At 41.8% G+C, this 15,183-nt stretch overlaps 1 protein-coding gene across 11 annotated transcripts in view; it reads right to left on the reverse strand.

Annotated features, from left to right (window-relative positions):
- Positions 1 to 15,183, reverse strand: part of LOC147034722 (myosin-10-like) — a 242,334-nt gene that overhangs the window by 16,627 nt on the left and 210,524 nt on the right. For 4 of the 11 annotated variants that reach the window (XM_085887728.1, XM_085887688.1, XM_085887703.1 and 1 more), the window contains 8 exons: positions 14,987 to 15,115; positions 13,008 to 13,096; positions 7,623 to 7,746; positions 6,984 to 7,192; positions 6,536 to 6,644; positions 6,172 to 6,344; positions 1,181 to 1,213; positions 1,006 to 1,029 (listed from right to left, as the gene is read on the reverse strand). In XM_085887728.1, coding sequence (XP_085743854.1) covers positions 1,006 to 1,029; positions 1,181 to 1,213; positions 6,172 to 6,344; positions 6,536 to 6,644; positions 6,984 to 7,192; positions 7,623 to 7,746; positions 13,008 to 13,096; positions 14,987 to 15,115 — 890 coding nt within the window. Of the gene's footprint in view, positions 1 to 1,005; positions 1,030 to 1,180; positions 1,214 to 1,469; positions 1,754 to 6,171; positions 6,345 to 6,535; positions 6,645 to 6,983; positions 7,193 to 7,622; positions 7,747 to 13,007; positions 13,097 to 14,986; positions 15,116 to 15,183 lie in introns of those variants that run through there. The other 7 variants (XM_085887757.1, XM_085887750.1, XM_085887744.1 and 4 more) reach the window with 4 other exon arrangements.

Genomic DNA, 15,183 nt, shown 5'->3' on the forward strand with positions numbered 1-15,183 from the left:
AATGATAACTGTGCTCTGCAGAATTTTTTAATAAGTGATTACAGAAAAACAAACAAACAAAAAAAAAAAACATACAAGCTGACTAACATATCTTGCAAAAACTTCGTTTTGGCAAGATAAAAACATGTCAATCGGATGAAAAATGACGATTTTAGAAATTCGAACTCAAGATGACCTTTGACCTCAAAATCAATAGGCTTTTCAGTTGAGACTACCTCAACAACATGGGAAGGTTTCATGACGATCGGTTTAGAATTGTGACCTGTCAGCGACTTACAGACAAACAGACAGAACAACAAAAGCGACTGACCAATATACTCGAAAAATCTTCCATTTTGCAAGTAACAAACAGACAGACAAAGGTGAAAACAAACCTCCATCCACCTTCGGTGGTGGAGGTAGTAAGAAACGTATGTGTGCATTTCTACTCATAGTTTCATTGATAAATGCAGAGCGGTGGTGCAATTTACTCACACCACAGCAATTTTGATTGAAAGTCAACCCCAATTTGCACTTATCCATCTTTTCTCTTGTGATGTCACAGAATAACTTTCCAGCAGGAAGAAGGAAGGAGAAGAGAGTTTGCTGTCAAATAAATAAATAAATTACATGCTTCCACCACCACCGGATTTATCGCGTTATTTGAGTTGTGGTTCTCAAGGTTTATCAGTTCTCAAGGCTCGATCACTTTTCCGCAGTCATGAGAAATTTTCAAAAAGAAACCCAATGCCGACACGACACCACTGGCCCCGTATGGGAAAGTAAACTTTGAAATGTTATTTTTGTTCAGCCCAAGTTGTATTTTCAGCAGATCTGAGAGAAAGCAGAATTGTTTGATTTTCAATCACAATGCACAGACAAGTCTATAAGTTAACCTGTCATAGCCCTTTAAGTGCACAAGGAGTCCGCATTGGTTCATTTCATACGTTAACCTACGACGGGAAATAATTCAAAAGTATGTGGAAATGAAAAACAAAGCAAAGCAGCGGCAGCATTGTGACCTACTTGTCATGTTTGTTTAATCGTTGGCTAATTGGACACACAGGCACAACACAAGGAAAGGAAGAGAGAGGAAAAAAAAAAGTCGCAGAAGAAGCTAGACATTGTCCTCACCACCCAAACATAACATAAGCAGGCATTGCAACTGCACCAATAAGCAAGAATACAACTGGCAACCTACCTTGCATGTATTATGGACTTGCACTTCCTGGAACTGACAATGCATCATGAGCCAGTGTAATTATATCAAACTCATAAGCAGGACTACTCGACATAATACAGTTGTCTTTACAAACATAGATTGAAGAACACACAGAAAGTGCACAGTGAAGGTTTAAACTTTAAAAAAAAAAAGTCAAGTGATACCATCATATGTCAGAACATGGGGCATATGATGGTACGACGACATGCTAAAACCAAAGTGCCCAGAGGACTGCAAGAAGCAAAATGAATTTGACAAAACTGGAAGCTCAAACACAAAGTTGTATTTTATTACCCTTCTTTTAAAGGGTAACCATGAACAGTCTAATCTTGCAAACTTTAATCAGATGAGAAAAACATTGAGATTACACCTTAACAAGATTGTTCATAAGGCAGACACAAAGCAGAGAGAAAACAGTTGACCACAAGTAAAAGACAGAGTTGTCACATAAGAGTTAGATGGCTTGATGGCCAAATATGTTGTAGCTTGAACCTCCTTAATATCTCAGCCTGACAGGGTAGGCCAACCACACTTCAGTGTCCAGAAACCTGACTGAACAGGTCAGACAGTTAAAGGAATATAACCTTGAACTACAAAGACAGAGACATTACCAGCAGTTAAAAAAAAAACCATTAAAGCACAGTAATCTACACCAATAAATGTATGCATGTGTGTCCGTCCCCAAAACGATGAAACCTGGCAGCCTGAAACTTTACATGCATACGAAGGGAACACCAAGGAAGTGCGAGAGTGAAAAATTGGGTGTTTGGGTTAATTAAAACACCCCTTTTGAAGATAATCAACGGCCATATCAGGCACATCCTCGGGCACCTTTATCAGGCGCATCCTCGGGCACGCCACTCCCTCGATAACCTCTCTTCTTCGCTGGGGGGTCTTAATTTGGCATTTGTTTCGGCCTGCTCAACAACGCCTTGAGTTGGAACAGGCTGCAACGGTTTATTAACGATAAAGCACGCAAAATGTTTTTCTTCACTTTCCTCACTCGTATCACCGTAAGCTTCATCTACATCCCTACGAATCGTTGTGTACATTGCTTTTGTAAGTGCTATAGTTTTCAAATTTGGAGCTTGGAGCGATTTCACACATTATATGATGTGATTTTCCACGATCTACTCTCATGGACTAATTAAATACATCACTGAAATATAATTTGAGTTTGGAGGATCGGATCGTGTGGACTATTTCACTTAAAATCTGGAGTGAAATCTGAAAATGTGAAGAAATCGGCGATGTTTTGTCTTTTGTGAGTAGGTGCCATTACCAATCAGGTTACTATCGCTTGCCAAGCCAGCCGTTCTTTATTAACCATTTCATTGGGGTGTTTAAGGCACGTGCCAAGCGCCCTACACCACCATAGTTGATAACGGTACAGTTCCTGTGCCAATCGGGATATACAGTTGGCAGTTGCTTCAAGGTAGTCTTAATCTACCCATATGTACGTGGTACATCTGGATAGATTTGGATCTGCAGGGACTCTCCGTGGGTATGTGTGCACGCATGTCTGCATGCTTTGTTACAGGCATGGTGGGAAATTGGCAAAGTTTCATCCCATATCTTATGACGATGATGGGTGGTGGATGTTTTAACATTTAACCTCAGCAATGTATGAGCGATAACACTTTCCTTTGTCCTCATGACTTTCTGAAGAATTGGTTATTTTATATGAATCGGGTATTCCTTATAAAATTCAAGTAGCTTCTCTTTGCGAGTTTCAAAGCAAAATATATTTGATGAGCAAGGTACCCGACCGTGCTATGCACGGGAGGGGCTGGACAGCTGCTGGACAGCCAGTTCGTGAAGGACTTGGGCAATAAAAAAAAATGATGAAACTACAAATGCCAAATCCACGAATGTCAGAGGTGGAATCCCTCACATGATTTACTGAATCTATTTTAAACTCAATATCCCTCTATATTTGAATTCCATATAGCATCATTCCAATCACAAATTAATGCTATACCAATAATATAACTAAATACAATGTTACAAATACTTATGAGATAAACAAAGACAAACGCAATTCTGACGTTACATCCAGATCGGGAGCAACTTATTCTGGTACGGATCAAAACTCGAAATCATAATTGTATTGAGGTATTTATTAAACTTCCCACCCACCTGAGGATACTGGCTGGGACCCTAAAATATTCCACAGAAGGTTTGGTGGGGCTCGCCCCAAAACCGAGTAGTTTGGGGTCAGCCAGACACTCCTGCTTTATAATATAGATAACACCCGATTTCCGAGCCATTCGCCAGATTAAAATGTTTTCTAAATTGCAGAACCAAATTTTTCCACCCGTCACATGACGATTGTGTGTGTGTTTGTGTCTTGTTCATTGGTATCTCCATATACGGGTTTCAGAAGGTGGAACAGAGTCCTCCCAAGTCTCAAAATATCCACCTTCCTGTGTGTGCGATTCGTTATTATCTTCATATACGGGTTTCAGAAGGTGGAACAACGGAGTCCACCTACGTTTCAACGCATCCACTGTGTGTGTGTGTGTGTGTGTGTGTGTGTGTGTGTGTGTGTGTGTGTGTGTGTGTGTGTGTGTGTGTGTGTGTGTGTGTGTGTGTGTGTGTGTGTGTGTGTGTGTATTTTATTATCTCCAGATGTGGGTTTCAGAAGGTGGAATGGATTGGTATGTGTGTGCATTCGTTATCTCCATATGCAGGTTTCAGAAGGTGGAAAGGAGTCTTCCCAGGTCTCAAAGTGTGTGTGTGTGTGTGTGTGTGTTCAGTCATTAAGCATTCAATATATCTATCTATCTATCTATCTATATCTATATCTATATCTATATCTATATCTATATCTATATCTATATCTATATCTATATCTATATCTATATCTATATCTATATCTATATCTATATCTATATCTATATCTATATCTATATCTATATCTATATCTATATCTATATCTATATCTATATCTATATCTATATCTCTCTCTCTCTCTCTCTCTCTCTCTCTCTCTCTCTCTCTCTCTCTCTCTCTCTCTCTCTCTCTCTCTCTCTCTCTCTCTCTCTCTCTCTCTCTCTCTCTCTCTCTCTCTCTCTCTCTCTCTCTCTCTCTCTCTCACTCTCTCTCACACACCCTTAATATCCCCATCAGCGAAGCAACAAGTTCTATTTGCTCGTGTTGAATATATAACTGAGACCTGCACGTGATACGTCCCAAAATCACCATAATCTCTGGTCGTTGTAATCATTCAATATACAATAATGCCAGCTGCAGTTGTATTTGACGCCAGAATAAAAATGCTGAAAAAAATCTCAAGGATAAATGAGTATCCAGTATTTAACAAACCAAAAACAATAACCTAACTCCATATACGGCACTGTCCTTAATCTATCTATAATTCCAGCAATGTCTGTTTGTCTGTCTGTTTGTCTGTTTGTCTGCGACCGCCGTTTCTCGACGACCGCCGGCCCGATCTCATTGAAACTTGCCAGGAATATTTCCGGGGACCCCCGGATGTGCCTTTTCGAGGTTTGATATCAATCGGACGAACGGTTCCCAAGTTACGGCCATTTATCTGTCGACCAATGACAAGACACGGTGCTATGACATCCCGAATGACGTCACAATTGATGTTTATTTATTTATTTTTTATTATTTTTTTTTGCACGATTGACGGTCCGATCTGATTGAAACTTGCCAGGAATATTGCTGGGGACCCGTGGATGTGCCTTTTTGAGGTTTGATATTTATCGGATGAGCGGTTCCCAAGTTACGGCCATTTATCTGTCGACCAATTTCTGCGAGAGAGGGGGACGGGAGAGGGGGGGATGAGAGTGGGGGCGAGAGAGGAGAGGGGGGGAAGGAAGGGCGAGACGAGGAGTGTTAGAGGGGGGCAAGAGAGGGGGAGAGAGAGGAGGGGTGAGAAAAAGGGGCGAGAGAGGGGGTGAGAGTGGGGGGTGAGAGAGGGGGGCGAGAGAGGGGGCGAGACAGGGGGCGAGAAAAAGGGACCGAGAGAGGGGCGAGAGAGGGGGCGAGAGAGGGGGCGAGAGAGGGGGCGAGAGAGGGGGCGAGAGAGGAGGCGAGAGAGGAGGCGAGAGAGGGGGTGAGAGAGGGGTGAGAGAGGGGGTGAGAGAGGGGGTGAGAGAGGGGGGTGAGAGAGAGGGACCAGAGAGAGGGGGTGAGAGAGAGGGACCAGAGAGAGGGAGTGAGAGAGGGGGTGAGAGAGGGGGGAGGAGGGCGAGAGGGGGGCGAGAGGGGGGCGAGAGGGGGGCGAGAGGGGGGCGAGAGAGGGGGGCGAGAGAGGGGGCGAGAGAGGGGGCGAGAGAGGGGGCGAGAGAGGGGCAAGAGGGCTGCACATACTGGCACTCACCTATGGGCATGCCCCTACGGGCCCGCCCCTACCGGCCCGTACTAGTTAAATTAAATAAAGATAATTCACCGTCTGTCTGTTCCCAAGTACTGCAAAAACGACTGAAACAATCGCAACCATTTTTTGGGTGTATAATCCTGGGATCCCTTGGAGTAAAATAGGCATAAATATAATAACATGACCCCCTTGATGGCTCCCATAGGAAGCGGGTGCTTTTTGTAGCAACAAAGTATCATGGAGTACAAAATGCCTTTCAAGGTGATATTGAACAAGCTGTAAAAATGTTCAGTTGCAATTGCTGCTTACACTTGGAGGTTTAAATATTCTGCTTTTATTTTCATTTTAACTGCACGTTTTGCAGTGGGAGGCTTTCAGACTGGTACGAGTAACAATATCAACTCGGCCTTTCATAAAACAAAATGAAATGTGGATAAACTATGTAAAAACGGAATGCTCAACCGAAGGAAGTTGGATGTGTTTCAGTGTCAGAAGGTGAACTTTACACAAAAGGAGAGAAGTTACTGTGAGGATGATGAGAATTTTGGCAGATGGCCTTTAAGCCAGAGGATGAGGAGTTTCTTAGATGAATGGCATATGGAACAATGGTGGAACATGTTACCTGAGTTTGCTCTTGAGTGAATTTACTTCACGATTCATGGCCTCTGCAGTCTCAGTGGCATCCTCAAGTTCTCGCTGAATTTTCCGACGAGAGGCATTTGCTCGTGTCGCTTCTTCTTCAGCCTCTTCCAACTGTCGCTTCAGCTGCTTCATTCTTGAATTAGCTTTGTCCATCTGAGATTAGATTTTTTCTTTTTTTAAATACATGGTTTAAGTGCCAAAAAGAGGGTTTGGGTGTTGGGAAAGCAGCGAGTTGAGGCATGATTTGAAGAGATAAAAAAAGTGCTTGCTGTACATGGGCTTCTAAATGTCACTTTAAAATAACCAACATGACGCCACAGGTTCAGAAACATCACGAATTTCACCTGTTCCTTGTACTGGTCACCATGACGACGTTCATCTTCCACCTGCATCATCAACTCCTTCAAACGCTTCTCCATACGTCGGACTTGCTTACTTGATGCCCCTCGTTCTCTGATGTGATGAGAATAGGTAATTTAATAATGCCCTCATACAAGAAGCTTGTTATTTGTAACCTATGTATTGAGGATACATAACAACCTGGAACTGCACAACTCTGAGCTCCAACAAGTGAAAAAGTCACGATTTTCAATCTATCAATAGATGAGATCTGATCCAAGAAAACGAGCATGCACACATGTGCAAGCATGCACCAACATGCTATCCTGGCTTCGATATATTCTGTGAAAGAGACCGAACCTCACAATGGTAACTGCAGTAGCAGTTGCACCAATAGGGGCACGGAGATGGTTAAAGTAGTTTTTTTGTTATCGACACTCGTGCTGCACATACCGAGCTTCCTGCTCCAGTTGCTCCTCTAATTGAGCGACTTTGGTCTCTAGTGTGGTCACAGAAGCCTTGTATTTTGCCTTTACAGAGTTCTCGAGCTCTTGCAGTTTGGCACGCAGTTCCTTGTTTTGCCGATCCAGATGTTGTCGTGCATTTTCTCCTTTGTGCACAGTGCTGCGCTCTGTGGCCAGCTCGGCCGAGAGCTGCTCGACCTACTCACAGACGGCACAGCAAGTTGCTCAACTCAAACATGGCAGGGTTCATGCACTATTATTGGGGCACAGTGTAATTTTAAGCATTTTATCCCACCATATGAAGCAAAAGAATGGGATCTAAAGCTAATACAAAATTCTGACACCATCCACACACACTCACTGCCACATTCCCATTGACAAGCATCCTTTGGGTAGCTTAGGGGTGATCACATCAACATGTAAAAAAACGAGTAACTAATCTGGGGTGAACTGTATGCCTTGGAATTGATCAAATGTATGCCAAATATACTTCAATTAAACTCCATTGATAAGTTCCACTAATCTCCCCACCCATTCCCCTGCGAAAATAAGAGGAAGGGTTGGTGGTCGGGATGGGTTATACAGTACAAGAGAGAGGGAAAGATTTTGCTGGCTTGAAGGATTCCACCTGCAAGGTAACTTTACGAAGCCTCTCGTTAAGAAGCTCGACACTGCTCTGCTCCTCCTCCAATTCTTCTTCCAACTGACCAACTCGGCTTTCAAGCCTACGCTTCTCATCAAGCAGGCCAGTCCTAAAAGCAGGAAGGAATGAAGAGAAACTTCAGCGGCAAAAAACGAACGAGTGCTCAAACTTGCCAATCAATGCATATGGTTACATTTCGAATCAATAATTAATCAAGGCAAAAAACTGAATGGTTGTCAAATTTGCAGTAAGAATGCAAATATTCACCATATCTGAAGAGCTTCAATAAAGCTGCAGTTTACAACTAGAGAGTTCATGGAACACCCCACACAGTCGTGAGAAAAGGGACATGGGAAGGGAGTTAACTCTTGCTTTGCGTTTCTGAGCACGACCTACATTAGCAGGTCAGGTCAGGTATAGGAGCATGCGCCAGAGCAGCGCGTCGCTGCATCCACTTTCCGCCGGTACTCCAGGGGCCTCTGTCTGGCCATCCCCCAGTCAGATGCCTGGCCCATCCCCATCTCATTGAGATGCTGATCAACCTGCTGCAACCACGAGGAACGTGGTCGGCCCATTGGCCTCCTCCACTCACGAGACTTCCTCGCTGAGAGAATCTGGTGAGCAGGATCAGCATCAGGAAAACGAGCCACATGTCCATACAGCCGCAGCTGACGCTCACGGACTATGCAGGTAACAAATCAGATTTGAGTCTCTCTCAGCAACCGCTCGGATACAAAGTCCGACCAACGATAGCCAAGGATTCTCCGAAGAGAACTGGTACCAAAGGAATTAAGTCCCTGTCTCAGATCCCTGGTCAGAGTCCAAGTCTCACATCCGTAGAGCAAGACTGGAAGCAACAAGGACCTGAAGACTCAGACTTTCGTCCTCCCGCACAGGTACGGACAAGCGCCACACCCCGTGATCCAGTGAATTCATGACTCCGCAGGCCCAACCCGGATGTCTGTTGATCTCTGGCTCACAGGCAGCAGAGACATGAATATCACTGCCAAGGTAAGTGAATCTCTCCATGACCTCAACATGATCACCACAAACAGGCACATTGTTGAATATATTAGCATTGTTCATGAATTTTGAACAGGCACGATGGCAACCATAGAAAGCCAATAGGTCAAACATAACAGCTCAGAGCTGAACCTTCTGCCAATTATTCTTGGAAAACTGATGATTTTGGAACAATATTTGAGAAAAAGATGCACTATAGTCTCAACAAACCGATCTTTTGGATGGAGTTAGCTGTGTGGTTGCATCGTCAGGGCCTCCATTTTTGTTTGAATCTCACTGTCACTCTACTCTCAGAGCGTGTGGAAAATATGATTGGTTGAGACGGCGTTAAATTTTGCCAAAGTACTGATAAACTGAAGGTTTTTGGAAGTGCAAACAATGCAATTTGTGTTCTCATGTTCAAATATATAATTCAACTGAAATTAAATAGAACTTTTAAAGGCTGGAGAAAAACTAAGCAAACCATTGAATTGGAAGTTTACTGCCACTGATTCATCCCTCTTTTACACCACTTTATTTGACATGTTAAATTAGTTATTCATGCCTGCTGTTTGTGTCCTTTGTGACATCACTAAAAATAGCATGTTTCCTGTTTGGAATGATTTTCAATCTGGTTTGACTGACCCATAAAATATTTAATGGAGAAGAAAGTAAATACCGATGAAATTTTTTATCAATGCCATGAACAAACTTTGGGACATCATGGGTAATGAAGGTTGTGGTCAAGTTTCATCGAAATAGTGTGTGTAGTTTCGGAGAAGAAAGCAAAACTTATTTTGGGGGGGGAAACCACCCCGTTACACCCCCTTAGACCCAACTTCTTATTTTTATTTTGTGAACAAACTTTGGTACATCACAGGTGATGAAGGTTGTGGTCAAGTTTCATTGAAATTGTGTGCGGAGTTTCAGAGAATAAGTTGCAAGTGTTTGTGGACGGATGGACTGATGACGTGCCATCCCATAAGCTCCCCGGAACTACGTTCCAGGTGAGCTAAAAACAGGATTGCGTGTCCTGAAGCTAATTTGGATCAAGAGCAACAGTCACTCAAACCCCCGCAGACTCCCTCAGAGCCTGATTTTTCTTTTAATGCTGTGAACAAATTTTAGGACATCACAGGTGATGAAGGTTTTGGTCAGGTTTCATCGAAATCACGTGTGTAGTTTTGGAGAAGAGAGCAAATACCTATTTTGGGGGGCTCAAACCCCTGCAGAACCCACGAGACCCTGATTTTTTTTTTTTTAATGCCGTGAATAAACTTTGGTACATCACGGGAAGTTGTGGTCAAGTTTAATCAAAATCATGTGTGTAGTTTTGGAGAAGAGAGCAAATACCTATCTTGAGGAGGGTGTGGAGGGTGGGGGGTCAAACCCCCCCTCTCCCGTAGACCCCCTTCATGAGCGCAGATTTTGATGCAGTCAATATAGCTTCGTTAGGCATCAGATATGAAGCTTGTGGCCAAGTTTCATCAAAATTGTGTTTGGTTCAAGTGACAATGACTGAAGTGTTTACAGACTCAGCGACTGACTGACTGACTGACTGATCCACTCATCTACGGACACTGCTCGAACGCATAAGCTCGCTCTTCCCCATTCCTCACACCATACTCGCTCCCTCACCCCTCCTTGCTCCCTCCTCCTCCCTCAGCTCTCCCTCGCTACCCTTTCCTCCTCTCTCCTCCCCTCCCTCTTTCACTCTCCTCCCTCCTCTCCCTCCCCTTCCCGCCGTCCATTCCATCACCCTCCTCTCTCCCTCCTCTCCCTTCCTCCCCCTCCCCTCCACTACAATATTCCCATCAGTGAAGCTCATTAGTATATAATGAGTTCCCTTACAAGGTACAGTACTTCAACGCACGAGGAGGCCAGTGGGCTCATCAAGCCTGCAGAATGATTTCCAACTTATGATTGTTTATCCGTGCTCTACCCCTTTTTTAAATGTTGAGCATCATTTGCTATTGCGACCGTAATTACTGTGTTGGTTTCAATTTCAGCCGCTTTTTCATCAATTTTAGCTGTTTTTGTAACAAGAATGACGGGTTTTCATTCCGTCTGACAACGTTGGCGTCCGTTTGTTAGGGGGGCCTGCAATAGGTCTGCCTTATTATTATTTTAGTCGTTTTACTCCTTTATTTGATTTGATTTTTTTACTCTCGTCAGATGAGAGGGTATTGCATTGGGGTCAGCTTGTCTGTTTGTTTGTTTGTTTGTCCACACAGACCATGAGTGTTTTTCTCTGCAACCGCTCGTCGGATTGACACAAAATTTTCATCATAGGAGCGACTACTCATGTAGAATGAATGTTTTAACAATAATAATTATGATGTCATCGGTCACGTGGTGTGGCAGCCATGTTGGATAAAAGGAAAAACTTTGGACCTCTGTATCTCCAAAGAAAAATTGACAGCCAGATATATACATATATATATATATATATATATATATATATATATATATATATATATATATACATATATATATATATATACATATACATATATATATATACATATACATATATATATATATATATATATACATATATATATACATATACATATATATACATATATATATACATATATACATATATATATATATATATACATATATACATATATATATATATATATATACATATATACATATATATATATACATATATATATACATATATACATACATATATATACATATATATATATGTATATATGTATATATATATATATATATATGTATATATATGCAGAAAACCTTCAAAATCTTCTTCTCTGAAACAGCTGAACAGATCGTGGTGAAACTTCACATATGACGCCTATCCATGAGGATCAAAATCTTCACACCTATGACATCATAGGTCACATGGTTTGGCAGCCATATTGGATTTACCAGAAAACCCATAAAAAATGTTCTTCCCCAGAACGGCTGGAAAGATCGAGGGGAAACTTCACACACACGTTCCCCAAGCCATGGGAATATCAAGATGTTTACGAAAAATTGATAGGTCACATGGTCTGGCAGCCAGAATTTTTTTTGATCTCGGATAAAAATTTTTTTTTTTTTAAATAAGGTACACTAAGCTGTGCCTGGATGGGTTTGAGGGTAGAGGAGTAGCAGCTGAAGCCTGAATCCTATCCATATTCCTCCTGATGACTTCATCTTTGCTTTTTGCTTGTTCGGGTTCCTTCTGATTACTCCAATGCAGGACTGTACCGATTTGGTCTTCCATTTGATTTGAATTTAATTTATTTTAATCCCATTCTGAATGCAATTGAATAATAATAAACATTATGGGTCATGGTCAACTGTCCGATCAAAACAGGGTTGCATCAAAGCGGGACGTCTTGGTACCTTGTTATCACTGCCAGCAGTTATAAAGTAGCAGTTCTACTTATGTCTGTTATTAATTACATAACACACCAGTACACAAACACCACACAAAACTACACAACCACCACACAAAACTACACAACCACCACACAAAACAAGTTCTGGAAAGGATCTGCAATCTCTGAGATTGCTCTTTTTCTTGTGTCCATATTGCATTTGTTTTTTAAGCTCTTCTGCTGGCACTCAGCAATATGCTGTAATCAATGATTATTACAGCGCGGTGACATCGCATTGTTATATAATTGGCTATTCTGTCCTGTGTCTTCTGTCACTTATGGCTACGTACGTCCCTTTGATCTGAGGGCTATAAATAGAAATTTGTCCAACGTCACAACTCTTTCCATCATGCATGCCAATTCACCGTGTCTACATTTAAATTTTACAACAGCAAAATTGTTTCATCATTCTTAACCTAGACTTTTACTGCTCCCAGCCACGTGATATCGAAGTATTCGCTTCTTGTTTATTGTTGTTTTTAAAAATCGTCTCATTTTGCTTCTGTCATTGTATGCCTTTAATAAACTAGTAATAGACATCCACAACCATCCTTGACCATGTTGTGGAATGTTGGCTGAGGCCCTCACTTTTTCATCTTTATTCATATTTAAATTTGTTTTCTCCACAACTGCTTGAGCGATTGACATAAGACTTTCAATATCGGAGTGCCTACCCATGGAAAATTTCTCAACAAAGTTACATGATGATTGGATGGAAAATGTAGCCAGCATTCCAAAAAGTCTGTTTTCTCTCAGCATGGGTTGCAGAGGGTTTCACACATCAGGAATAAAGGGCCTTGACCTCACTTTGCTCAACCTCGGCCGAATCATTATCACTGAATCCTCAAAGCCAAATCGATTCATTAAATACATTTCAGGAAAGGGGACTCTTCCAATAATATTTTAGTTGAGACCTCAAATTTTTCCTGAACTACAAAAAAGTAAAACATTTTATTAAGAAACTTACTTCCCAGAAGCACTGGTGGCCAGCTCATCTGCGAACTCATCTCTCTCTTGCTCCAAGTGACGCTTTGCTCGTTCCGCTCCAGAAAGTTCCTGTTCTCAAATATGAATAATATAATCATAGTCAGTTGCCATAGTGGTATGTAAAGACAACAATGAAAACAGCAATGTTTACATTCTCATTACAAAGGGCAGGCAGGGAGAGGAAGAGGGTGAACTCATCAATGACCTCCAACACCAATGGGGGTAAAATGGACCAACAGAGGTATGCATCATACAAAGGGTAACTGATCAATCACAAACATGTTACTTTCACACAATGGGAATGGTTCATGGTTGTGTAATGCAAATGTGAAAAAAGTCAAACATGATTATTTGTTTATTCATATACATCCTGTGGTGGTTGGCTGCATTACTTTCTGGAGGCGTGGCTGTGCCGCTGATGCAATGCCCCCTATTACCAGTAAGCTGGTACTCATTTTGTCGACCTCAGAAGGATGACAGGCTGAGTCAACCCACCTGGTGTTAATTCAATGGTAAAAGGGCTTGAACTCAAGACCCTATGATCTTAGGCCAGCCACCTCAACTGTTAAGCCAACACCAGGCCTGATATGGTTAAACTTTTTGTTTTGTAAACTATTTTGTACATTCTTTTGTTAAATACATTTAATTCCTGGAACATGGGTGCAGTGAGATGTGGATGAAATGAACCAAGTTAAAATGGGTTTATAATCAAGATTAAAACAACCAGGTCAAATTAGTTTTCTCATGTAAACGGAGTGTTTATGCGAAAGCTTGGATCCAGACATGGGATGAAAACACATAAACAGGCATCAAAGCGTTGGTACGTAAGTACTCCCCAGCCATTCAATCTACAGTATTTTCAGACTGCACAAAGTACTATCTTCACAGCAAGATTCTCGATCAGACTCATGGTCAAACACACCAATTACAAAGCTTGATTTAAATATAATTTCAGAAACGCATGCAACTTATGCAACTTTGTTATTGTTGTTTGCCAGATTTAATGAGGAGTGGTAAAATGGCCCAATTTTCTCACTCGACATCGCTGAAAGCAAAATGTGCGATGCAATTTCAAATATTTGACAAATCTTATTAAAATAAATAAATCATGCAGTGGTTTATGGGGCAAAAGTAAACGTTACTCATACTACAGTAACTTTCCAATTATAAACCGTGGTTTACTCACAAATTTTGTCAAAACCATCCAGTGCGGTTACTACACGAGTGCGGCTTGCACTTCGCCTGGTGGTGTTCGTTTCTTCCGGTTCTCTTCTATCACGATGCCACAACAGAATTCTTGCTAACAAAACATGTTTCTGACAGTCTACGTCGTCCATAGTTGCAGTTTTCGAACAGGCCAAAATTGTCGTACGTCACCGAAAAATTAGTAACAGGAGGTCTTTTACAGCTGCAGTTTATGTTCGAGTGCGGTTTATACACGATGCGGTTTATAATTGGATAATGATGGTATATATGTAATTTGAGAAGTGCCTGTTTGCATGTTGGTTTGTGTTTCTGTTTGATCTCCATGCACTCCTGAACCACCGGATGGAAAGACTTGAAAACTAGTGGTTTCACTAGGGTGTGCCCAGAATGAGTTTAAGGAGTGAAAAAAAAAATCATCATGGCCCAGGGGGTTCAAACCAGGGAGGGGGGGGGGGAGAAACGCAACCCACCTGGTGAAAATGGGTATTACATGTCATAATAAATAATACGAATTCTGTGGGAATTAATCTGTCCTTGAGGATGGGATCTTTGTTTGCCCTCTATGCACTCTTGAACCACTGGACATAATGAGCTGAAAACTGGTGGTTGTACTCCAGGGACGGTGGATGTTATTTTTGGCGTGCCACCAACAGGAATCGGGTATGTACATTTACGTTCAATTAAATCTCATTTTAAGCTCTCTCATGCACCAAATGCCTTCAAAAGACATTTCTTCCATCTCGTAGATCTTACCTCTTGTACAGTTATGAGCTCTGCCTCAAGGTTCTTCACTTTCTTTTCGTTCTCTTTAGCTTGGACAAAAGCATCATCTCTTGCAGCTCGGGCTTCCTCCATCTCCCGCTGGTAGTCCTTAAACTGGCCCTGTGAAACGGCAGAAGCAAGGTTTGCAATCTATATTTGACAGTACTTTTATGTAACAATCCTGATGA

Source organism: Eptatretus burgeri, chromosome 1 (genome assembly GCF_056783735.1).
Source record: "Eptatretus burgeri isolate ZD-2024b chromosome 1, Ebu_testis_v1, whole genome shotgun sequence".
Lineage (NCBI taxonomy): Eukaryota > Metazoa > Chordata > Myxini > Myxiniformes > Myxinidae > Eptatretus > Eptatretus burgeri.